Source organism: Oncorhynchus keta, chromosome 20 (assembly GCF_023373465.1).
Source record: "Oncorhynchus keta strain PuntledgeMale-10-30-2019 chromosome 20, Oket_V2, whole genome shotgun sequence".
NCBI lineage: Eukaryota > Metazoa > Chordata > Actinopteri > Salmoniformes > Salmonidae > Oncorhynchus > Oncorhynchus keta.
This window is the reverse complement of record NC_068440.1, coordinates 5,061,000-5,086,913: the sequence shown is the minus strand read 5'-3', so window position 1 is coordinate 5,086,913 and position 25,914 is coordinate 5,061,000. Positions and strand designations below refer to the sequence as shown.

General features: G+C 43.9%; 1 protein-coding gene across 1 annotated transcript; it reads right to left on the bottom strand.

The window, feature by feature from the left end:
- Positions 1–5,986: 5,986 nt before the first annotated feature.
- On the bottom strand, positions 5,987–15,775 carry LOC118399203 (zinc transporter 8-like). The gene is made up of 8 exons (XM_035795089.2): positions 15,624–15,775; positions 12,969–13,135; positions 12,419–12,565; positions 11,498–11,651; positions 10,350–10,707; positions 7,327–7,432; positions 6,944–7,078; positions 5,987–6,687 (listed from the first exon to the last, which is right to left on the bottom strand). The coding sequence occupies exons 2-8, from the start codon at positions 13,114–13,116 to the stop codon at positions 6,542–6,544; spliced, it is 1,194 nt and encodes a 397-aa protein (XP_035650982.1). The 5' UTR covers positions 13,117–13,135; positions 15,624–15,775; the 3' UTR covers positions 5,987–6,541.
- Between the last annotated feature and the right edge of the window lie 10,139 nt (positions 15,776–25,914).

Sequence of the window (25,914 nt, the reverse complement as noted above, 5' to 3'; positions counted from 1 at the left end):
TTCATCTCTCCAAAGCCCTCTGTGTAAGCTTCTGACACAGAAACGCCATGTCAGTTCACTTGGCTGCACACAACTTCTTAATTGCAAAAAAAAGAGTGCTGTTTAGTTCACCACGATGAATGAGTTCATATGCTGCTCTTCCAGTATGCCTATGCAAGACCAATTGAGGCATTCCAATTTGGAAATGAGGGTTTCCATGATCATCAGGCTCCTCTCGGCTTGTTAAATTATGACCTAGGACATCAGAATCTGTTTCCCACATATGAATACCGAATAACTGAGGCCAGCTCTAATTTGAAGCATTTGCACGTGGTATGTAGACATCATTCTGGTTCTGTTGTGTCTGTAGTGTTCATGGCTCCTATATCAAAATTACAAATATCCAAAAATGTCAAGCCTGCTCCTGCTCTCCCTCTCTGGAGCTTGAGTGCGCCAGGCTGCCCTTCATTACGCACACCTGTCACCATCATGACGCGCATTAGCGCTCGCTGAACTCACCTGGACGCCTTGCCTTCCCTATTTCTGTCTGCTCCCCCGTTTGTTCCATGTGTCAGCATTAATGTTGTTATGTGTTCATGTCCACTGTCCTGTCCTCTTCCATGTCCTTTGCTAATTAAATGTTCACTCCTTGTACTTGCTTCTCCTCTACCAGTGTCATTCCTTACACAAAATCCATAAAGATTAAGACAAAATTATAGTACTCAATAAGTAAGGATACCGTATCAGATTATTGATATGTGTCCAATGACCGTACCTTAACACCCTCAAGCACAGATAGAGCTCAAGAACATAGTTGAAAGATGTCTTCTCTAATACAGTCTTAATTACCATTAATTATACAAGCATTGAATAAATAGGCTACTGTATTTAAGATGAGAGACTTGCTCTATGAAATACATATTCTAACCACTTAGAAGCTTCTTAAATTTAAGATGGCTGACATTGATGACCTTGGTGTGATGCCAGGGTGTACAGTACAGTATTGGGCAGTAACCACAATGGACTGATTGAAGGCCCCAGAGTGTAGGAAGGGAAAATTCCCAGTGAGGGGAGAGGAAACGTAAACCGTATAATGACTGCTGAGGGATATCGCTCTAGGTTGGATTATCGACAGTAATCAGCCCTTTCGTGTTTTAATTAAAAACACTGATCTTGTTCCTCCAGGGTTGGGTTCAGGAGCCAGCTCTGTGAGTACCATACAAAGTCCATTCCTCATCTCACAGCTCCCACTTCAATCAGGACAGTGTCTCACGTTGAAGAGGATTAAAGAAGAGAATGGACCAAGGTATAGACAGAGAGAGAGATACGGACGGAGTGTGTCTTTTTAATACAGGAGGACGTCTAACCGCATGGTTCTGTGCCCCTCTGCCTCATGTGCATTCCTGTGCAAATTACAGCCATACAGTGACTGCCAGAGCAGCAGCCGTGGGATAAAGGGCTTAGCTTTCTCTGTGTGTGTGTGTGTGTGTGTGTGTGTGTGTGTGTGTGTGTGTGTGTGTGTGTGTGTGTGTGCGTGTGTGTGTGTGTGTGTGTGTGTGTGTGTGTGTGTGTGTGTGTGTGTGTGTGTGTGTGTGTGTGTGTGTGTGTGTGTGCGTGTGTGTGTGTTTGTTTGTGTTTGTGTGTGTGAGCTGAGTAGAGTGGGGTGCAAAGTGTGTGTTGTGTGTGTGTGTGTGTGTGTGTGTGCGTGCGTGCGTGCGTGCGTGTGTGTGTGTGTGTGTGTGGTGTGCAAAGTGTGTGTCTGTGTGTGTGTGCATGCGTGCGTGTGTGTGTGTTTGTTTGTGTGTGTGTGAGCTGAGTAGAGTGGGGTGTGTGTGTGTGTGTGTGTGTGTGTGTGTGTGTGTGTGTGTGTGTGTGTGTGTGTGTGTGTGTGTGTGTGTGTGTGTGTGTGTGTGTGTGTGTGTGAGAGAGAGAGAGAGAGAGCTGAGTAGAGCTGAGTAGAGTGGGGTGCAAAGTGTCTGTGTATGAATGTGTGTGTGTTTATGAGAGTAATGTAGAGCAGACTAAAGCATGGTGCAAATAGGACAGGGTGCACAGGAGCTGGGATGCTGCCTGAGATAAGCTGGATTCAGGGAAACAAAATCCATCAATCAGATGTTAAATACACACACACACACACACACACACACACACACACACACACACACACACACACACACACACACACACGCACGCACACACACACACACACACACACACACACACACACACACACACACACACACACACACACACACACACACTGCACTAATCTGCAGAGTCATGCTCACACATCCCACAGAGTGCAAAGCCATAGGTTAAATGTTTATCCACACACGTTCTAGAGAGCTTGTAATAGCCAAGCTGAAATGGTATGCTACAACAAAACAAGTTAGCTGTGAAATCATAATTTCACAAAACAACTAATAACCTTAAAAACAACAACAAAGAACTGCAAAACAAAATGGACACTTCGTTACTTTCCCTTCTTTCATTTACTTCTTTACAAGTTTCAAATACCCCCTTATAACTGTCAGTACACTGACACTGAAACTGCCCTCTGGCTACATTTGACAAATTAACATCAGGGTCCGATTATCGACAGTCCATGACCATGGGGGCACAAGGTTGTCTGGTTGAAGTGTCCTTTACGGAAGGATGAGGCCAAACCAGAGAGGTGTAAATGCTACTGGGTCAGTAACAGTAAGGGACCCTTGACACCCAAGATGGCAGATATATTGCATTGACGGCCCACAGCTGCACCAGACTGGCTGAAGGTCAGTGAGGGGACAGGGAAACTGTTATTAAAAGGGATCAGTGTGTGCAAAGAGACAATGGATCCATTGTGCGCCTGTTGCCGAGCAACCCTTATCCTTGTGAGGAGCTATGGCAAAAAGAAAAAGGAAAACATGACTGTTGACAAGTGGTTTTATTCACATCAGTATTTTAAAATACAACAATATAGAAACCTAAACCATTAAACAGTCAAATTACATTTTAAAACGTATACTTACAATAAGAGAAAAATATATACACTACCGGTCAAAAGTGTTTGAACAAATCAAAATATATTTTATATTTGAGATTCTTCAAATAGCAACCCTTTGCCTCGATGACAGCTTTGCACACTCTTGGCATTCGCTCAACCAGCTTCACCTGGAATGCTTTTCCAACAGTCTTGAAGGAGTTCCCACATATGCGGAGCACTTGTTGGCTGCTTTTCCTTCACTCTGCCGCCCAACTCATCCCAAACCATCTCAATTTGATTGTGGAGGCCAGGTCATCTAATGCAGCACTACATCACTCTCCTTCTTGATAAAATAGCCCTTACACAGCCTGCAGGTGTGTTTTGGGTCATTTTCCTGTCGAAAAACAAAAGATAACAAAAGATACAAACCAGAAGGGATGGCGTATTGCTGCAGAATGCTGTGGTAGCCATGCTGGTTAAGTTAAGTGTGCCTTGAATTCTAAATAAATCACAGACGGTGTCACCAGCAAAGCACCACCACACCATAACACCTCCTCCTCCATGCTTCACGGTGGGAAATACACATGCAGAGATCGTCCGTTCACCAACACCGCGTCTCACAATGACACTGAGGTTGGAACCAAAATTCTCCAATTTGGACTCCAGACCAAAGGACAAATTTCCACCAGTCTTATTGCTCGTGTTTCTTTCTCGGCCCAAGCAAGTCTCTTTTTCTTGGTGTCCTTTAGTAATGGTTTCTTTGCAACAATTTGACCATGATTCTGGCCTGATTCACACAGTCTCCTCTGAACAGTTGATGTTGAGATGTTTTATTTTTTCCTTTATTTAACTAGGCATGTCAGTTAAGAACAAATTCTTATTTACAATGACGGCCTACACCGGCCAAACCCGGACGATGCTGGGCCAATTGTGCACTGCTCTATGGGACTCCCAATCACGGCCAGTTGTAATACAGCCTGGATTCAAATCAGGGTGTCTGTAGTGACACCTCTAGCACTGAGATGCAGTGCCTTAGACCGCTGCATCACTCGGGAGCCCTGGTACTTGAAATCTGTGAAGCATTTATTTGGGCTTCAATTTCTGAGGCTGGTAACTCTAATGAACTTATCCTCTGCAGCAGAGGTAACTCAGGGTCTTCCTTTCCTGTGGCGGTCCTCATGAGATCCAGTTTCATCATAGCGTTAGATGGTTTTTGCGACTGCACTTGAAGAAACTTTAAAAGTTCTTGAACTTTTCCATATTGACTGATCTTCATGTCTTAAAGTAATGATGGACTGTTGTTTCTCTTTGCTTATTTGAGCTGTTCTTGCCATAATATGGACTTGGTCTTTTACCAAATAGGGCTATCTTCTGTATACCACCTCTACCTTGTCACAACACAACTGACTGGCTCAAATGCATTAAGAAGGAAATAACTTACACAAATTAACTTTTAACAAGGCACACCTGTTAATTGAAATCCATTCCAGGTGACTACCTCATGAAGCTGGTTGAGAGAATGCCATGACTGTGCAAAGCTGTCATCAATGCAAAGGGTGGCTATTTGAAAAATCTCAAATATAACATATATTTTGAATTGTTTAACACTTTTTTGGTTACTACATGATTCCATATGTGTTATTTCATAGTTTTGATATCTTCACTATTATTCTAGAATGTAGAAAATAGTCAAAAATAAAGAAAAACCCTTGAATGAGTGGGTGTTCTAAAACTTTTGACAGGTGGTGTATATAAATACAATATATGGTGTGTGCAACATTTTTCGAGCCTGTAATAGGGTAAGGCACTCCATCCTTGATCTCTTCCATCTTTACGTCTTTGAGAATGTTGGCACAGAGGCACTTTCTTGTGAGTGTAGAATGACCACCTCTGATTTCAGAGATAAACAAACTAATCACACATCAGATGGGTAAACTACAATGCAGGATCAATGAGTTAGCCAGCTATCCCAAATAACTATTGATTTTCTGGTTCATTAAGAAACATAGATATGTGTTTTTGTTGAGTCAATTAGACCAGGGATGGAGGGGAACTCAGTCGGTGTCTCAACTTACTGTGTGAAAGTTAGAATAGTATAATACACAAGGTGCAATTTAGAAATTTGGTTAGGCAAATTTCAGCAAACATTTTTTAGATTGGTAAATTAGTCTAGACAGTTATCTAAACTTGTCGTAATCACTCTCAATCAGATATCAAATTCAAAACTGCAAACATTTCTCTCCACCCTATGTGTAGAATTGCAGGAAATTCGAGCTGTAAAACGGCATAAAAATATCCCCGACCCATGACAAAGTGAGTAGAAGAATTGCATGGAATTTGTTAAAAACTAAAAGTTATTTCAGAATATTTAGGCAAGTTAGCTACTATTTAGGCAATACTTCTCTACTATGGGCTATTTTATTGCCTTATCTCCTTACTCCATTTGCACACACTGTAGAAACATTTTTCTATTGTGTATTTGACTGTACTTTTGTTTATCCCACGTGTAATTCTTTGTTTTTGTTTTTTGTCACACTGCTTTGCTTTATCTTGGCCGGGTCGCAGTTGTGAATGAGAACTTGTTCTCAACTGGCCTACCTGGTTAAATAAAGGTGAAATTAAAAAAATATATTTTTTTAAATTCAAAATTAAATAGCTGGCTAACTCATTGATCCTGCTTTGTAGTATACCCCTCTGGTCCAATATCCATGATAGATCAGCCAAAAGCAGTGCTTGAAGTGGGCTGAAATAGGTGCCGGTACACATCCAGGGGGGCTGCACTGCTGTAACACATGGACAATAAAGTTGTATCCTATTTTGGGTGCTGTTTATATTAAGGTGCAGGAACTCCACAATATTTTCCGTGGTGGAAAAAGTACCCAAGTAAAGATACCTTCAAAGAAAATGACTCAAGTAAAAGTAAAAGTCACCCAGTAAAATACTACTTGAGTAAAAGTCTAAAAGTATTTGGTTTTAAATATACTTATGTATCAAAAGTAAAAGCATAAATCATTTAAAATGTCTTATTTTAAGCAAACCAGACAATACGATTTTCTTGTTTTTTTAATTTACAGATGGCCAGGGTCACAGTTCAACACTTAGAAATAAGTTACAAACGAAGCATTTGTGTTTAGTGATTCTGCCAGATCAGAGGCTGTAGAGATGACCAGGGATGTTCTCTCAATAAGTGCATGAATTAGACAATTGTTCTTTCCTGCTAAGCATTCAAAATGTAACAACTTTTGGGTGTCAGGGAAAATGTAAGGCGTAAGAAGTACATTATTTTCTTTAGGAATACAGTGCAGTAAAACTTAAAGTTGTCAAAAATATAACTAGTAAAGTAAAGTACAGATAACCCCAAAAAACAACTTATATTTTCACTTAAGTACTTTACACCACTGAATATTTTAAGCCAATATTCTCTAAGAGGTGCAGGAACTCAAGCAGTAGAATATGTGAGGTGCTATAACTCAGTCCCAGCATGTTCCTGGCCAAGTCAAGCACTAGCCAAAAGCCTGTCCAGGTTACAACTAAATCCGGGGTTTGGTAGCTTATTCCTCTGGGCTCCTGGCCTCTCCCATGGGCTTAAACAGACGTCTATATTTTGGGGTCGTCACACAGGCTACACCCAGGCTTCTGGTCGGCCTGTCGTTCCAGCTGTATGGTGACTGAATGGAAGTTGTAGATGGAGAAGCACGTTTGGGTAATCTCCCTTAGAACTGGCTGGGCATCCACTAAGTCATCTGTGGAGGGAAAGGGAAATGCAAGTATGATGACACTGACCAAATCACAATTCTGCAAGTCACTATGGTCTGATCAAGTCATGTCATAGATAGTGAAAACAGCAGTGGTATTTCCACAGAAAGTGTAATACTCTGATATATGGCAAACAAATATAAATGGTAATGAATACAATAAAGCCATCATCATCATCATCATTATATATGAGAGATGTAACATAACAGTAGATTACTGACAGCCTGGTCCAGCTACACTCACCTATAGCCACGTGTGCTGACAGCACCGTCTGGTTCATAGTCAGGGCCCAGATATGGAGGCTGTGGATAGACTTCACCCCCTTCACTGCCAGCAGCCGATCCCTCACCTCACCGTGCTTCACTCCAGCTGGGGTGCCTGGGAAGAGATGGAGAGGGAGGGAAAGATATGGATTTCATTACACGCACACACGCACAGAGGAGGGACTGGGCACAAAAGTTTGGCAAATTAGGTCCCTTTTAGACATGTTCCAATCATCAACTCTTACGCAAAAACATATCCTCGTGGCTGTCGTCAATATAAGTCATTCCTAGTCACTCCATCGTAAGACGGCCACTTTGAGATAATCCCGAAACAGGGATGTTAGAGGGAATTCCATGTTTTACCTTCCATGAGGACCATCAGGATGTCTCTCAGAATGGTGATGGTGGTTCCCAGGACAAATATGGAAAACAGGAATGTACAGATAGGGTCAGCTATCTTATACTCGGGCTGTGGGAATCAGAGAACGAGTGATTAAGGACCATAATCATTACATAGTTTAATATTATATATTTTTTTGCCTTTATTTAACTAGGCAAGTCAGTTTAGAATAAATTCTTATTTACAATGACGTCCTACAAGGGTCAAACCCGGATGATGCTGGGTCAATTTACGCCGCCCTATGGGACTCCCAATCACAGCCGTTTGTGATACAGCCTGGATTTGAATCAGGGTGTCTGTAGTGATACCTCTAGCACTGAGATGCAGTGCCTTAGACCACTGTGCCACTTGAGAGCATTATCTTGCATTATCATTCATCTTTTCCCCCCAATATATTTTACTTTAGTCAAGACATACTTGAGGAAATCTATGACATCCCAATCGCACATTGAAACACGTAAAGTTTGTGCTCGTACAGCATCATAAAAGGGATAATTATATTGAAAATTGCCGCAATGTCAGTCAAAAAAATACACCATGCTCAAAAGTTCCATTTGAGAACATGACGCGGTAGATTTTAATGCCTACGGGGGTGCATGCTCAGCACATGAAGATAGTGAGAGATTATCACACACAGGAAGGAAGAGGGGGAAGAGTCTAAAAGTCACACTGGGTTTACTGTGAAATGAACCTGTAAACTTCTGTGACCGAGTGGTATATTATGTACTGCAGAGATACTTCATTTGTTTGCGCAAGCTAATAAATCGCGAAGTGGATAGTCAACCATTTATAATATAACGTAGCTAACTAGAAATAGTAGTTACAGTATATGGATCTTCCATCAATTACTGCTTGATTCATTGTGTTTTGCTGAGAGTTTTCAATCGTATTTATGCTAAATTTATGCAAATTCAAAAGGACTTTTAACTGAATCTATGAAATTAGACTAAATATCTAATATTGTCATGGCACTATTTGGGACACTACTGTGTTTCATTCTAATGCAGAGTATTCAGCTATCTAAATGATCAGATCAAAATGACATCTTACGAAAGCCAGGGAGAGTGAGTCAACACTAACATCCTTATCTAGCCTGCCCATTTTCCCTCGGCCCTAATCTCCTCACCCCATCGCCCTCTCCACCTCAGTTGACCACTACCTCCCACAAAGTGAAGGGTCCTCAGAGGAAGAAGGGTAGGACCATTCTCCTCAGTGATTTTTTAAATATTTTTTAAATACGTTACCAAATAATTGATGAAAACACACTGCTTTGCAATGAACGACTATGGTAGCTTCAACAGCACTCTGTAGGGTAGCACCATGTTGTAGCCTGAGGACAGCTAGTTTCCGTCCTCCTCTGGGTACACTGACTCCAATACAAAACCTAGAATGCTCATGGTTCTCACCGCCCACCATAGACTTACACAGTCATTCTGACAACTTCCAGAAGACATCCTCCAACCTATCAGAGCTCTTGCAGCCTGTTGTCCACCCAATCAAAGGATCAGTTACATTAATTTTGTTACAGCAAGCTAGCACTACATAACATATTTTGAGCAACAGTTTTGAACAAATGTATTTATTTGTAAGAGAGAGAGAGAGAGAGATTTTGTGCTATTTTTTTGTTGCTTTTATTAATTTATTGCCACAGTGGCCACCGGTGTAACTGCTAAATTGCTTGCTGACTGTACTAGCTAGCATGATTGGAGCGGGTTTACTAACGCGTTAGTTCTAGTAGCTATGTTGACTATGACGTTAGCTAATATGGTGACAATGATGTAAGCTGTGGGTAGCGGTTAATGGTTATGATATGAAGGTTTGGCTTGGAAAGGTTTTTTCGCCTGGTCACAGACAGCTGTTGTGCTGTCCACAAGCCAAGAATGGAGAAAGGAGGAGAGTGCGTAGATGCGAGAAGGAATTATACAACGAGCAATATGATCATGATCATGCTGTTTGCATGTGGCTGCTTTGAAAGTGAACTGTGTTTGCGTGTGATCAGTGGTATATTCATTCTTCCGATTCTGTTGAAAAACGTGTCTTAAATGGAAGCAAACGGAACAAAACATATCTGAATTTGTCCAATAGAAACTCTCGTTTGCAACTGTTGGACTAATGATAACACGCTAGATGCAGGCAAGAGTGTGCAAGACGGTAATGAATGTGTCACTGTATGTCACCTTGATTACACAAATTTGTCTCTTGACCTGTGAACCTAAGTTGTAAATGTTTATTCATAAGCTGGGTTGTAGCAACCTTATGATGGGTATAGGGAAAATTTGAGTATCATGTAGTAGCCTAAACCTAGCAATGTTACATTGAACTGGGTGAATGGAATATAAATGACAGTCATCCAATATGCTTTAATAGAAATAATAATAAAAAATGATCATCCTCCCTCATTTTAAATGTCACCGAACGCCCCTGCTCCCAAATGACCCCAGTTAACCACTTTCTCCCCATCACCCAGTTGACCACTACCTCTCACATGACCCCAGTTAACCACTACCTCCCACATAACCCCAGTTGACCACTATCTCCCACATCACCCCAGTTGACCACTACCTCCCACATAACCCCAGTTGACACTACCTTCCACATAACCCCAGTTGACCACTATCTCCACCATCACCCCGGTTGACCACTGCCTAAAACATGACCCCAGTTAACCACTTTCTCCCCATCACCCCAGTTGACCACTACCTCCCACATGAAACCAATTAACCACTACCCCACCATCACCCCAGTTGACCACTATCTCCCCCATCACCCCAGTTGACCACTACCCCTCCCATCACCCCAGTTGACCACTACCCCTCCCATCCCCCAGTTGACCACTATCTCCCACATCACCCCAGTTGACCACTACCCCTCACATCACCCCAGTTGATCACTATCTCCCACATCACCCCAGTTGACCACTATCTCCACCATCACCCCAGTTGACCACTACCTCCCATATCACCCCAGTTGTTCTCTCACCACTGACCTTGAAGAAGATGATGATGGCGCTGACCAGCACGCTGATGCTCTGGAGCAGGTCTCCCACCACGTGCACGAAGGCAGCACGCACGCTGGCGTTGGCCTGAGGTCGTGACTCCGACAACTCATACTGCTGAACGTCCACCCCACCATGCTGCTTCAAATCTCCGTTTCCATGGGAATGGTTTTCCTGGTTACCGTTACCGTGTGAGTGGTTACTTTTGCTGCTGTGCCCGTGCCTATCACTCACCGCGTGGCTGTGACCGTGGTTGCCCTTGTCGTTGTTGCCGTGGCTGTGGCTGTGCCCGCTACTGAGGCCCCCGTGGCTGTGCCCATGCCCGGACTGGTGCAAGGTAAAAGCCATACTGCCCACAAGACGTTCAGAAAGACAAAACATATTAAAAGCCTTGTTATTAGGCATTATAAATGTTCATATAGGCTTGCAACAAGTTATAAAGCATTATACCTGGATGCATTACTGCCACATTGAATCTTCATACTGTGGAAGATATCTGTAGGCTGTTTACATGACAATACTTGTATATCCTTGCTACTGTCACATCTACTTGCTACTGTTGGGTAACACTTTATTTGGATAGTCTGCAGAGCATCTATAGATGGACTATCTAGACTATCAGTAATACGTCAAGTAATTACTGTATCTGCTAACCCTAAACGTAGTTCTAACCCTAACACTAACCTTAACACTTATCCTAACCCTTTCCCAAACCTTAACCCTTACCCTAACCATTATTCTAAACCTAACCCTAATAGTAACCTTAGCAAGCAGTTGCTTATTAACAGATCGTTTGTTGATAGTATGAAACTACAGACTATCCAAATAAAGTGTGACATATTGTGGTTTGATTTTCACTTGTGAGTCACTAATATCTAGTCCTAAGCGGGAACCGTTAACAACCCGAAAATACTATTTACAGGGAATAAAACCCACGGCAATCCACATCAGTTTCTTAGCTTGTCTGTCATCAGTAGTCGTCAATTGTAAACACTATATTAGTCATGGTAACAGCAGACCACGTCAATTCCAGAAGATGAATTAGAAGTCAATTCATGAATGGAATCGAATGTCTCCACGAACATTTCAGTTCATGAATGGTGAAAAAAATGGGCTGCGTTTCGGGTCGGTGGACTCACATGATGTTTGCGAGCACAGCGCAGCCTGAGGTAATGAGCATGATGGTCCCCTCGATCTCGTAATTATCTCTGATGAGCCGCTGCACGGCCAGGTAGACCAACACACCTGTCACAAGCCAGATGGTCACCACCGAGAGGAGAGCGCCCAGGATCTCTAGAGGATAGAGGGAGACACACACACACACACACACACACACACACACACACACACACACACACACACACACACACACACACACACACACACACAGGAGAGGAGATAAAGTGAACACATCATGTTTAAAGGCAGAGATAGAAATGATAGAAATGTCATGGACAGATATATGACAGTAAAGAGATGCAGGAAAACCCATTTGATCTTGCCAGCAGTCCCCGGCACAAGACGTACCACATAGTGAGAGCCAAGAGGAAAGGTCTCCAATAAGAGACACCGGTCGCCTAGTTTTACAAAACTCCTGTTGAAAAGTGAACCATGGTACTATTCACCTGAAAGGGAATTGATGCATGTGATTCTTTTAAAGTATGATTTGTCAGGTTCCTGTTGTAAAGACCAAGATACACAATCACAACGCTAAAACAACCATTAGGTATGCTCTTCTATAGACATGCTAAATCCCTCCACTTCAACTTATTTGTTCCAGAAAGCATGTGAGAGTATAAAGCACACGCATTGAGTATACTATCGATAGCTTTCAACATTCACTGGCTCGTGATATTGGGATACATCAAGTATTTATTATTGATGAAGATGGTAGTGATGATGAGGATGAGCATATTATGATGATAATGACGATCACGATGAAGATGAAGATGATGATGTTGATGAATAATGACAATAATGATGACAATGATGATGATGACGACGATAAAGACAAATCATGACAATGATGACAACAATGATGATGAGGATGATGATCTCACCTGCACGATGCCAGCCGTAGCTGAGCGTGCGTGTGGCGGGTCTGGACGAGAGCCACAGAGACACCAGGCTGATGATGAAACTGGCGAAGTCTACCAGCAGGTGGGCGGCGTCTGTCATCACCGCCAGACTCCCCGCAAAGTAACCACCTACAGACAGATAGAGGAGTGTGAGAGAGAGAGAGAGAGAGAGAGAGAGAGAGAGAGAGAGAGAGAGAGAGAGAGAGAGAGAGAGAGAGAGAGAGAGAGAGGAGAGAGAGAGAGAGAGAGAGAGAGAGAGAGAGAGAGAGAGAGAGAGTGAGTGAGTGAGTGAGTGAGTGAGTGAGTGAGTGAGTGAGTGAGTGGTGAGTGAGTGAGTGAGTGAGTGAGTGAGTGAGTGAGTGAGTGAGTGAGTGAGTGAGTGAGTGAGTGAGTGAGTGAGTGAGTGAGTGGAGTGACTGACTGACTGACTAACAGCTAACTAACTGAGTGCTGTCTGACTGACAGACACATAGAGTCTCTGACTAACTAATCGACAGGCTAACCAATAGTCATGTGTCATTTTACCCCTCACCCAGGATCTCTCCGATCATGAAGACCAAGCAAACAGCCGAGACCACATAGAGCCTCTTCCTGGCCAACTGCTTCTCCCGCTCCCTGTCCTCCGTAGCCTGGCTGTTGTCATGGCAATGATTGATGTTTCTGTCCTTCTCCATCTGCATTATCTCATCTGTGGACACACTGTAGGGGGGGGGCGGCAGGAATGGGAGACAACAGACATATGGATTATCCAAAAAGGAGGAGAAGAGGGGAGGAGGGGGACAGTAGGCAGAGAAAAGACTGAGGCAGAGCCTGTAAGAATGTCTGTCCCTCTCAAGTTGTGCCCAGAAAGACCAGACAAGCGAGATGAATGTCATGAAAATCATCCAAGAATTAGGAGGAGGGGGAGGCGGAGGAGGGGGAATGGAAAGAAGAGAGAAAGACAGGCTGAGCAGAGTTTGTAAGAAAGGATGGTCCTCTCGATTGTGCACAGGTGTACATGTGGCTAAGAGAAAATGTTGCTGTTTTAAAGCTAATTTCCTGCAATTCTGAGGCAGAGAGAAAAAAAATGTCAGTGCGGGTGTTTTTTTCTCAAAATGTAAATTCTACATCTGTGATGTTAATTACATTGTCTGTGATGTTAATTACATTGTGTGTATTAAGCATGACATACATCTTTTTAGTCATATGTGTCACGCCTTGGTCTTAGTATTTTGTGTTTTCTTTAATTATTTGTTCAGGCCAGGGTGTGACATGGGTTTATTGTGTTGTTGTATTGTGGTTTTTGTAGGCATTGGGATTGTGGTTGATTAGGGGTGTGTCTAGCATAGGCTTGGCTGCCTGAGGCGGTTCTCAATCAGAGTCAGGTGATTCTCGTTGTCTCTGATTGGGAACCATATTTAGGTAGCCTGGGTTTCACTGTGTCTTTCGTGGGTGATTGTTCCTGTCTCTGTGTAGTTGTTCACCAGACAGGCTGTATAGGTTTTCACGTTCCGTTTGTTGTTTTGTATTTGTATAGTCATTTCATGTATTCGCTATTCGTCATTAAAGAACATGAGTAACCACCACGCTGCATTTTGGTCCGACTCTCCTTCAACAGACGAACGCCGTTACAATATGTTTATGTTTGTCTGTCGCATTTAAGTGAGTGAGGGTCATTAAAACTGTAACAACGTTGTATGTTGTGGCTACAAGTTGTAGTATGCCCAGTGCCTCAAGTGTTTTTACTGTGTCGTGTCAACAGTGTGTTCTTTCCAACACCCCAGGGAGAATACTGCTGTACCATATACAGTCATCCAGCATATACAGGGCACCTCCATTTCAGAGCCTGTTTGGTACATGAAAGGAAACCTATCAGGAAAACCAGGTTGGTAGGGGGCCTTATTTGCTCCAATGTTGATCATTTACATTATTTGGGTTATATCCATAGCTAGGGGCCTTATGAGAGTCATACACTGGGGTCATGCCTTGAACACTGAACCAGTTTCATCTGTTTGGCTAACTGACTAACTGATGTGGCTCTGTTTGTTCAACCTTGTAGCTCCAGAGCTATCCTACCTTTCAATCCCCAACTAGGGACCAGATAATGGATGTGATGAGAGAGCAGTGTTGAGGAGTAGTGAGTAGTTTAATTAGTAATTAAATACATTTTGTAGCTTGGTGGTAGTTAATGAGTTTTTTTTGCCATGTAGTGGTGTAGCTAACTACTGGAACTACACACTAAAATATGGTTGAAGTAGAACATTTCCTTTCTTTCCTAATTCTCACTTGAAACATAGTTTGTGTGTTCAATAGGACAATTTACACATTCTGTTAACATCTGACTCCAGAGAAAGTTGTTCTTGCAATTTGTAGTCTAGGACATTTCATATTTAGATATGATAATTTATCGTAAAGTAGTTTGGATGTAGTGAACTCGCTTTTCAAAGTAATGTTAGTTAAAGTGGCAATCAGCAGTAGAAACAATAACAAAGTATACTGTTTCAGTAAAAATCTGAGCTATGGATGCAGGGAATGACAATCAATTATATCAAAATTATAGTTTTAACCATGTTTTGGGGCTATATAGTGTTTGTTTATATTTACTTTGTTTAATAAAATTGGAGTAAAACAAGCTTATATTTTGGGTTCTGATGGGGTATGACAGTTCAACTGAGCTCATTAGGTATTTACAAGTTATATTCTTCAAGAATCAATATATCATTCATTTTTAAGTCCAAAAATGGATGTAACAACTGCCGATTGACCCTTTAAGTAAACTATATTTTCTTAAGCATAGCTTAACTTCTGCCAGTGTTAAGTAATTGGTCAACTATATTTTCAGAGTAGCTTTCCCAACACTGTGGGAGGGCGTTAATACCACATTTGGTGAGAATGCTATGAAATAAGGAAAGACACCGCGCACTTTAGCATGACAATTGGGTCTAAGCTACGTTTAACATCGGAGGCAGAAGGACGGTGAACTGACAGTACGTTATTACCACGATAGCAGAGCACTGGTGGGGTGAGACACTTCTGAGTTTTCTCAGCTGAGCTCCTATCATCCTTACTGTGGGGCAATTGCAAACCCAGAATTAGAACCCGTGCGCAAATCTTTTTTCTCTCGCATGACTGGAGTATTAGGCTGTCTAAGATTCTCAAAAAAGTTTTTAAAATTCTATACATGAAAATACCAATTCAAATAACTCACCATGGGTGCTCAATACCCTCCTCGTACACCAATTACATCTTTCAAAGTTTATTTTACAACATCACAAGCGGTCTCGAACCTCCAAGTTTGCGCAACACTACAGCCAGCCAGAACCAGACCCGTGTGTACAATATTGTAGGCTATAACCCACCCAGCCTTGCAGGAGGCGAGGCTGAACTTGAGGACAGATAACGCCTAATAAGGTGATCTCAAGGCTGTCTGCTGTATAGAAAACATTATAAAACAAACTGTCACATTAAACAGACTAAAATAAATGTGAAATAAACGTGACTGCAGCGTATGAAATGTGAGAACTAGGCCCAATCACTCATTAGCATAATTCAATAATCATATCGTCCTAATCATGTGCATATGCTTCAAGTGAAAATATATATAAACTAATTGTTGCTGTGGAAATGGAGGAACAAATTCAAATAAATAACCCCTACTTATCAAATTATATTTAGGCTAAAGTTTAAATTTCCATTTTGGTTATTTATCAGACGCCCTTATCCAGTCATATTTAGATGTCATTTTGTTTTCAGATATGATAAATGTTAATTACATAATTGAAAACAACAGACTGACACGTTCAGACAATAAATAAACGGGCTACTTTACCTTTCCATGGTGATGCTATACATGGTGCCTTTCTCGGTGACCAGTTGAGTTTTCTCTGGATCCTTTCTGAACATGATTGAGTGCTTCAGGGACGACAATAAACAATATAAAACTGGTTACAGTAAACAATATAAAACTTGAACAAACTATTAACACCCAGCCAATATATTTAGACAGAGAAATAAAAAAAGACAAAATAAAAATGCAATTTTCTTTTTTTAAATTGACTAATGTAAAATAAATAGGCACATTTCTAGTGTTATCATCATCTAGATCTCCTCTCATAAAAGAGGACAAGTTCCATGCATCTTCAAATATTGTTTGAGTGACAATGCAAGCAGTGTTAGTATTTGAAGCCTTGTGACCAAGCACCGTGTGCAAATGTAGCCTCTTGCAGCAACACCTTTAGGCAAAAGTTTCTCATTCGGAGAGAGGGTAGGAATTTGAATAAGATATATTCTGTTTCGAAAAGGTAAGATTCAGTAAAATAGGCAGTGGTGGAAAAAATGCTCAATTGTCATACTTGAGTAAAAGTAAAGATACCTTAATTGAAAATGACTATCATGTTTCAAGGTAAGACCCAGATACAGACAGAGTCGAATTAACAACTGTTTATTAATCCGACAGGGGCAGGCAAAATGACAGGTCAAGGGCAGGCAGGGGTCAGTAATCCAGATAGGTGGGGCAAAGGTACAGGACGGCAGGCAGGCTCAGGGTAGGCAGGGGTCAGTAATCCAGATAGGTGGGGCAAAGGTACAGGACAGCAGGCAGGCTCAGGGTCAGGGGAGGCAGAAAAGGTAACAACCGGGAAAACTAGAAAACAGGAACAATTGCGAGACAGGAACAGAGGGAAAAACGCTGGTCAGCTTGACGAAACAAAACGAACTGGCAACAGACAAACAGAGAACACAGGTATAAATACACAGGGGATAATGGGGAAGATGGGCGACACCTGGAGGGGGGTGGAGACAATCACAAAGACAGGTGAAACAGATCAGGGTGTGACAGAACCCCCCCCACACACACACACACACACACACTCTAGGGGCGCCACCTGGCGTACTACCTGGGCGCATACCCGGTTGACCGGGGTGTCGGCGTTGGAAATCCGTGATGTGGCCTGTGTCCAGGATGTCCCTGGCGGGGACCCAGCACCTCTCCTTCGGGCCATAACCCTCCCAGTCAACCAGGTACTGGAAACCCCTTGCCCTGAGGTCGAACCTTCATGAGACGCCTCACCGTGTATGCCAGTTGGCCATCGATGAGACGGGGTAGAGGGGTAGGCCTGGAAACAGGAGACAAAGGGCTGTAACATGGGTTTAATTAAAACCTCTTAAGGATCAGGCCCCTTTTCTAAAATGTTTGCCTAAAATTACATACCCAAATCTAACTGCCTGTAGCTCAGGCCCTGAAGCAAGGATATACATATAATTTATTTTTACTTTATTTAACCAGGTAGGCCAGTTGAGAACAAGTTCTCATTTACAACTGCGACCTGGCCAAGATAAAGCCAAGCAGTGCGACAAAAACAACAACACACATGGGATAAACAAACGTACAGTCAATAACACAGTAGAAAAATCTATATACAGTGTGTGCAAATGTAGTAAGATTAGGGAGGTAAGGCAATAAATAGATCATAGTGGCAAAATAATTACAATTTAGCATTAACACTGGAGTGATAGATGTGCAGATGATGATGTGCAAGTAGAGATACTGGGGTGCGAAAGAGCTAAAATAAATAACAATATGGGGATGAGGTAGTTGGGTGGGCTATTTACAGATGGGCTATGTATAGGTGCAGTGATCGGTAAGCTGTTCTGACAGCTGATGCTTAAATTTAGTGAGGGAGATATACTGTAAGTCTCCGGCTTCCGTGATTTTTGCAATTCGTTACAGTCATTGGCAGCAGAGAACTGGAAGGAAAGGCGGCCAAAGGAGGAGTTGGCTTTAGGGATGACCAGTGAAATATACCTGCTGGAGTGCATGCTACAAGTGGGTGTTGCTATGGTGACCAGTAAGCTGAGATGAGGCAGGGCTTTACCTAGCAAAGACTTATAGATGACCTGGAGCCAGTGTGTTTGGCGACAAATATGAAGCGAGGGCCAGCCAACGAGTGCATACAGGTTGCAGTGGTGAGTGGTATATGGGGATTTGGTGACAAAACGGATGGCACTGTGATAGACTACATCTAATTTGCTGAGTAGAGTGTTGGAGACTATTTTGTAAATGACATCGCCGAATTCAAGGATCGGTAGAATTGTCAGTACAACCTCATGCTAATCGCATTAGCCTACGTTAGCTCAACCATCCCGCAGGGGACACACCAATGCTGAAGAAGTTTTAACTCTGGACACATGAAAGGTGGAGTGTATACGAAGTGTACGGTGCAACAGAAGACAAACAGCAGAGGGGCTAATGATTTTAGAAAGGGGAAACGGGCCGATAAACCGGGGGGAGAGTTTGCGGTATTCCACCCGGAGGGACAGATGGTGGATAGCCATACCTTCTGCCTGAGACAATACCGGGGAGCCAGGGTTCGCTAGAAGCCTGTGTTTCAGACATAAGGAAGTGGATGGCTGCAAACTTTATACTTTTACACTCGGACAAAACTGAGATGCTTGTTCTAGGTCCCAAGAAACAAAGAGATCTTCTGTTGAATCTGACAATTAATCTTAATGGTTGTATAGTCGTCTCAAATAAAACTGTGAAGGACCTTGGCGTTACTCTGGACCCTGATCTCTCTTTTGACGAACATATCAAAACTGTTTCAAGGACAGCTTTTTTCCATCTACGTAACATTGCAAAAATCAGAAACTTTCTGTCCAAAAATGATGCAGAAAACTGTATCCATGCTTTTGTTACTTCTATGTTAGACTACTGCAATGTTCTACTTTCCGGCTACCCAGATAAAGCACTAAATAAACTTCAGTTAGTACTAAATACAGCTGCTAGAATCCTGACTTGAACCAAAAAATGTGATCGTATTACTCCAGTGCTAGCCTCCCTACACTGGCTTCCTGTCAAGGCAAGGGCTGATTTCAAGGTTTTACTGCTAACCTACAAAGCATTACATGGGCTTGCTCCTACCCATCTCTCTGATTTGGTCCTGCCGTACATACCTACACGTACGCTACGGTCACAAGACGCAGGCCTCCTAATTGTCCCTAGAATTTCTAAGCAAACAGCTGGAGGCAGGGCTTTCTCCTATAGAGCTCCATTTTTATGTAATGGTCTGCCTACCCATGTGAGAGACGCAAACTCGGCCTCAACCTTTAAGTCTTTACTGAAGACTCATCTCTTCAGTGGGTCATATGATTGAGTGTCGTCTGGCCCAGGAGTGTGAAGGTGAACGGAAATGCTCTGGAGCAACGAACAGCCCTTGCTGTTTCTGCCTGGCTGGTTCCCCTCTTTCCACTGGGATTCTCTGCCTCTAACCCTATTACAGGGGCTGAGTCACTGGCTTACTGGTGCTCTTTCATGCTGTCCCTAGGAGGGGTGCGTCACTTGAGTGGGTTGAGTCACTGATGTGATCTTCCTGTCTGGGTTGGGTCAGTTTGTTATATCTGGAGTACTTCTCCTGTCTTATCCGGTGTCCTGTGTGAATTCAAGTATGCTCTCTCTAATTCTCACTTTCTCTCTCTCTTTCTCGGAGGACATGAGCCCTAGGACCATACCTCAGGACTACCTGGCATGGTGACTCCTTGCTGTCCCCTGTTCACCAACTGCTGCTCCAGTTTCAACTGTTCCTGACCTGTTCACCAGACATGCTACCTGTCCCAGACCTATTATTTGACCATGCTGGTCATTTATGAACATTCAAACATCTTGGCCATGTTCTGTTATAATCTCCACCCGGCACAGCCAGAAGAGGACTGGCCACCCCTCATAGCCTGGTTCCTCTCTAGGTTTCATCCTAGGTTTTGGCCTTTCTATGGAGTTTTTCCTAGCCAACGTGCTTCAACACCTGCATTGCTTGCTGTTGGGGTTTTAGGCTGTGTTTCTGTATAGCACTTTGAGATATCAGCTGATGTACGAAGGGCTATATAAATATATTAGATTTGTTTGATTTGATAGCTTGTTGTCGATGCCTGGAGGTCGTCTTGAGGAGGGCCAACCGGACTCTCCTCCAGGTACAGCGGCGGTCAAACATCTGGGCAGAAGGTATGCCAACCTCTTCTTCCTGCTCGGGGAAGAGCGGGGCCTGAAACCCCAGGGAACACTCAAATGGCAATAGGCCCATGGCAGAGCAGTGAAGGGTGTTGCGGGCGTATTCCACCCACACAAGCTGCTGGCTCCAGATGGTGGGGTTGGTGGAGACCAGGCAGGGCAGAGTAGTCTCAAGGTCCTGGTTGGCTCGCTCCGACTGGCCATCGAACCAGGGGTGGAACCCAGAGGACAGGCTGGCTGACGACCCAATGAAGGTGCAGAACGCCTTCCACAACCGGGACGAGAACTGAGGGCCCCTGTCGGAGACCATGTCCATGGATAGTCCATGGATTCAGAAGATGTGCTGCACCATGAGCTGTGCAGTCTCCTTGGCCGAGGGTAGTTTGGGGAGAGGAATGAAGTGGGTGGCTTTGGAAAACCGTTCGACCACAGTCAGGATGGCAGAGTTGCCCTCAGATGGGAGGAGACCCGTGATGAAATCCAGGGATATGTGGGTCCAGGGACGATGAGGGACAGGCAGTGGTTGCAGAAGACCAGCCAGAACTTGCCAATGAGTCTTGTTCTGAGCACAGACCATGCAGGCGGTGACAAACACGGTGACATCTGGAACCATAGTAGGCCTCCAAAAGCGTTGTCGCACGAAGGCCTGGGTCCAATGGGATCCCGGGTGCACGGCAAGCCTGGAGGAATGTGCCCACTCCAGGACCGCGGAGAGGACAGCGTTAGGCACAAACATGCGGTTACCTGGGCCCCCCACCCAGGGTTCGGCTGGGACCACTGCACCTCCCGGACCTGGTTCCCTATACCCCAGCTGAGTGCCGTCACCGGGAACGAGGTGGGAAGGACTCTCTCGGACTCTGGGGTGGTAACCGTGGGGCTATATCGGCGAGACAGGGCATCCAGGTTGACATTCTTGGACCCCGGCCGGTAATAGAGGGAAAAGTTTAACCCGGTAAACAGCAGAGCCCACCTCGCTTGCCTGGAGTTGAGGCGCATGGCAGTGTGAAGATGCTCCAGGTTTTTGTGGTTGGTCCACACAATGAACAGATGTTCCGCCCCTTCCAGCCAGTGCCTCCATTCCTCCAATGCCATCTTCACCATGGCATTGAGGCGGTGGGAGAAGAAGGCGCAGGGATGCAGCTTAAGGTCCAGGGTAGAACGTTCTACCCTGGACCTTAAGCTGCATCCCAGGGCAGCCCCCACACCAAAATCCGAAGTTATCGGCCTCCATCACAAACTGACAGGAAGGGTCAGGATGAACCAAGAAAGTAGCAGTGGTGAAGCGGTGTTTGAGGTCCTGGAACGCCTGGTCAGCGGCAGAGGACCACATGAACGGAACCTTGGTCGAGGTGAGTGTAGACATGGGGGAAGCCAGGGTGCTGTAACCCTGGATAAAGCTGCGATAAAAGTTGGTGAACCCCAGGAAACGTTGCAGCTGCACCCTGGACATAGGCTGAGGCCAATCCACCACCGCTCTCACCTTCCCGGGATCCATCTGGACACTCCCAGCAGAGATGATGTAACCCAGAAAGGGGATGGTGGAGCAATGGAACTTGTACTTCTCTGCCTTCACAAACAGCTGATTCTCCAGAAGGCGTTGAAGAACCTGCCAGGATGTGGAGCACGTGTTCTTGGGGGGAGGATGTCATCAATGTAGACAAAGATGGACCAGTTCAACGTGTCGTGGAGAACATAATTTACCAGAGCCTGGAACACAGCAGGGGCGTTGGTGAGGCCAAAATGCATGACCAGATACTCGTGGTGGACGCTGGCCATGTTGAAGGTGATCTTCCACTCGTCCCCCTCTTGTATCCGCACCAGGTGGTAGGCGTCCCCACAATCATGTCCACATCACTAATTAGGGGGTAGACGCCGGTCAGGGTTCTGTTGGTTCCAGACTTGGTGCATCGGTTCCGCTTGCCATGTGATAGCAGAGAACAGTCTATGACTTGGGTGGCTCTAGTAGGGCCTTCCTCTGACACTGCCTGGTAATAGAGGTCCTGGATGGCAGGGAACTTGGTCCCAGTGATGTACTGGTGAGTTTGTTATTGACCAAATACTTATTTTCCACCATAATTTGCAAATAAATGTTTTAAAATTCTACAATGTGATTTTCTCCTTTTGTCTGTCATAGTTGAAGTGTACCTATGATGAAAATTACAGGCCTCTCTCATCTTTTTAAGTGGGAGAACTTGCACAATTGGTGGCTGACTAAATACTTGTTTTGCCCCACTGTATATGGGGCGGCAGGGTACTCTATTTAGAGCATTGGACTAGTACCCGGAGCTGACAAGGTACAAATCTGTCGTTCTGCCCCTGAACAGGCAGTTAACCCACTGTTCCTAGGCTGTCATTGAAAATAAGAATTTGTTCTTAACTGACTTGCCTAGTTAAATAAAGGTTAAATAAATATGCACTTAAATAGCAAATGGAGGATGCATTTCCCGCGGTTTATTTTTATGACAGCCGGGTAGGCTGTACTCCTGTTGTAAAGACATACAATGTGCTTAATATTAGGAAGGTTGATAAATAAATATAGTCGGCCTAACCTATAGAAAGCTGATGGCATCCTCCTCTTTTTAATAGAAGCAATCATTCTGTTTTCTCACGCAATTGCATAGCCTATAAAAATGTTGGGCATGAGCTCATGGGCTCTCATTAAGTGTTTGATTAGATTTGACGATTACATTTGCATTGCTATCAGAGTGATTAGAAGGACAATAGAGTGCTGAGTACCAGGCAGTTGGCACGTTTGGTAGGCTACTAATGACCATCAGCAGCATCAGAGTTTAGAGAAGCCTAATTACCTTAGTCACGTGTAATTTGACTGCCTTAATGACTCTTGACTGCTGGGTAACAGCCACTCAGTGGTGGTGAGATAAGAGAAATTATATCAGACTCATTTTCAATTGAGTGTCATAGCCCCACATTTAAAAGTATTTGATTGTGAGTTCAGAAATACAGTTATAATGTTTTGAAATGTACTGCCAATTACAAAAGTAAACATTGGCTGTTAATTACATAATCATTTTTTACATGGTTGGGGTCATCAGAATTTCCAGATATCAAAATAGGGCTGTAATCACTGCCAAAGGTGATTCTAACATGTATCGACTCAGGGGTGTGAATACTCATGTCAATTAATATTTCTGTATTTCGTTTTCAAAATATTTGAAAAAAAAAAAATTATTGAATCCATTTTGAATTCAGGCTGTAACACAACAAAATGTGGAGTAAGTCGAGGGGTATGAATACTTTCTAAAGGCTAGCTATTTAAAGGTTAAAAACAGACTTATTTTTAGATACATTTTTATTTAAACTTAGTGCATGTTTTATTTTTTTCTAACACAAGTCACTGTTTTAGTGGGCCTATTTTAAATATGGAGGATGTATTATATTTCTGCACTTACGGTACTTTCTAGTTTTTACATTGACGAAGGTCTCATGAGTTTCTAAAGGGAAAACAGACACATTGAATGTATTTCATTGTGGTTTTTCATACAGTATATGTGAATTTGTATTAGAAGATTGGAATAGTAATTTGTACACGTGATTTTTTTGTAAAGAAATTATGATTGAGTGCTTTATCAAATGAAAAAATGAGAAACACTAGAGAAAGACGTCTGTGACAATTTTAACCATTTCCTCCTGTCTCCCTTTTATTTCTTGTGTTAAACAGAAAACACAAAATGATTCATAAATTAGTCCCCACCACCTGGGACCTGTAACACATGCTTGGGTTTTGTTTTGTTTTCCAAATGCATTTATGGCACAATTCCAATGCATGTCATGGTATGGCTCCGTATGCATATTAACAAATTGACGCTCTCCTACATATGGCAACCACTTATCAGATTCAAGGTCACTGAAGAGAGGAGAGGACGGACTTTTTGAGAATTTCCCTATGGTGAGGCTTGAACTGTGATATGGACATGAAGCTAGGGTTTGGGTTGTGGTTAATGCTTGGGTTATGGTTGCACAAGGATGTGAACATGAAGCTACAGTATGGTTAGAGATAGTGTTAAAGTTTGAGTGAGAGTTGAACCGGGATGTGGGCATGAAGGTCAGGTTGGGATAGTGTTAGGGTTAGTGTCACGGATCCCCCGGTACTGCTGCTCATTCCGTTCACCAGCTCCGGAGGTCTACGTCACCGGCCTTCTAGCCATCACTGAACTGGATTCATTATCACCAATCCCGTCTGTTTTATATGTGCCCTCTGTTCCCCATTGTCCTTGTCGGTTATTGTTACCATGACCGTTGTTCTAGTGAGTACCTGTGCTGTTGTATCGGCTTCCATACTACGTGTTATTGTGCACTTGATTTCCAGGTCTCGTCCAGTGTATGTAGGTTTTACACCTCTCTTTTTTATTTGGGTGGAGAAAATAAAAAAAAACTATATCATATTCCTGCGCCTGTCTCCAATCATTATACAACGTGGCAGAATAACCAACCCACTAAATGGTAAATGGAGACAGCAGGAAAGACCGAGCTGTTGACCAGCATCAATTGGACTGTCTCTCCAGACTCGGCAGCGCCATGGACAGCGTGTTGGCAACCATCCTGCGTTTGGAGGGGAATGTGCAGTCCCTCCAGTCTCCAGCACCGGTTCCGGCACCAGCCCCCACACCACTACCTGCCTCCATCCCATCTGAGCCGGTCCGCGGAATACCCCTGGCCCTCCTGGAGCGCTTTGACTGAGCGCCAGCGAGATGCAAGGGATCCCTTCTGCAATGTGACCTGTACCTCGCTTGCTACGACAACAGCCTCTGGGAGACAGGGAGAGACAGGGTTGCCACCGTCATCTCGGCACTGACTGGACGGGCCCTGGACTGGGGTGCCGTGGTCTGGGAAACGGGCAGACCCGAGGTAGAGTCCTACGAGCGCTTCCCTCTCCTTTTCCGCTCTGCGTTTGAACATCCTGTGGAGGGCAGAGAGGGGGGTGAGCACCTACTATGACTACGCCAGAGATCAAGGACTCTCTTGGAGTTCGACCTGGAGTTCCAGACCATTGCGGCCTCCCCCCGGATGGAATGAGTCAGCTCTGGTCACCGTGTTCCGCAGTGGACTGCGGGAGGAGGCACAGATGGAGTTAACCTGTCATGATGACAACCTGTCACTCGATCAGCTCATCAGCATGGCGATTCGTTTGGACAACCTCCTGCTGTCCCGATGAAGACCTGCGCGGAATCCGGAGCCCATGGCTACACCTGCTCCATGGCCAGAGCCGATGGAGGTGGGCTCTGCATGTTTGCCAGAGGCAGAGCATAGGAGAAGGAGAAATCTGGGCCTCTGCTCCTATTGTGGAGAAAGGCGTCATTTCTCCCTGACCTGGCCTCTATCTACTAATAGACGAGGAGGTGACAAGCCAGGGAATTCTCCTGCTCCAGCCAAGTTAGGATGTAAGATTTCCCTTCCTTTTCTGTCAATTCAACCAGTGTGTTTTCCCATTAAATTCCCAGAATACCCTAGCCCCTCACTTCCGTTAGCTCTGATTTATTCC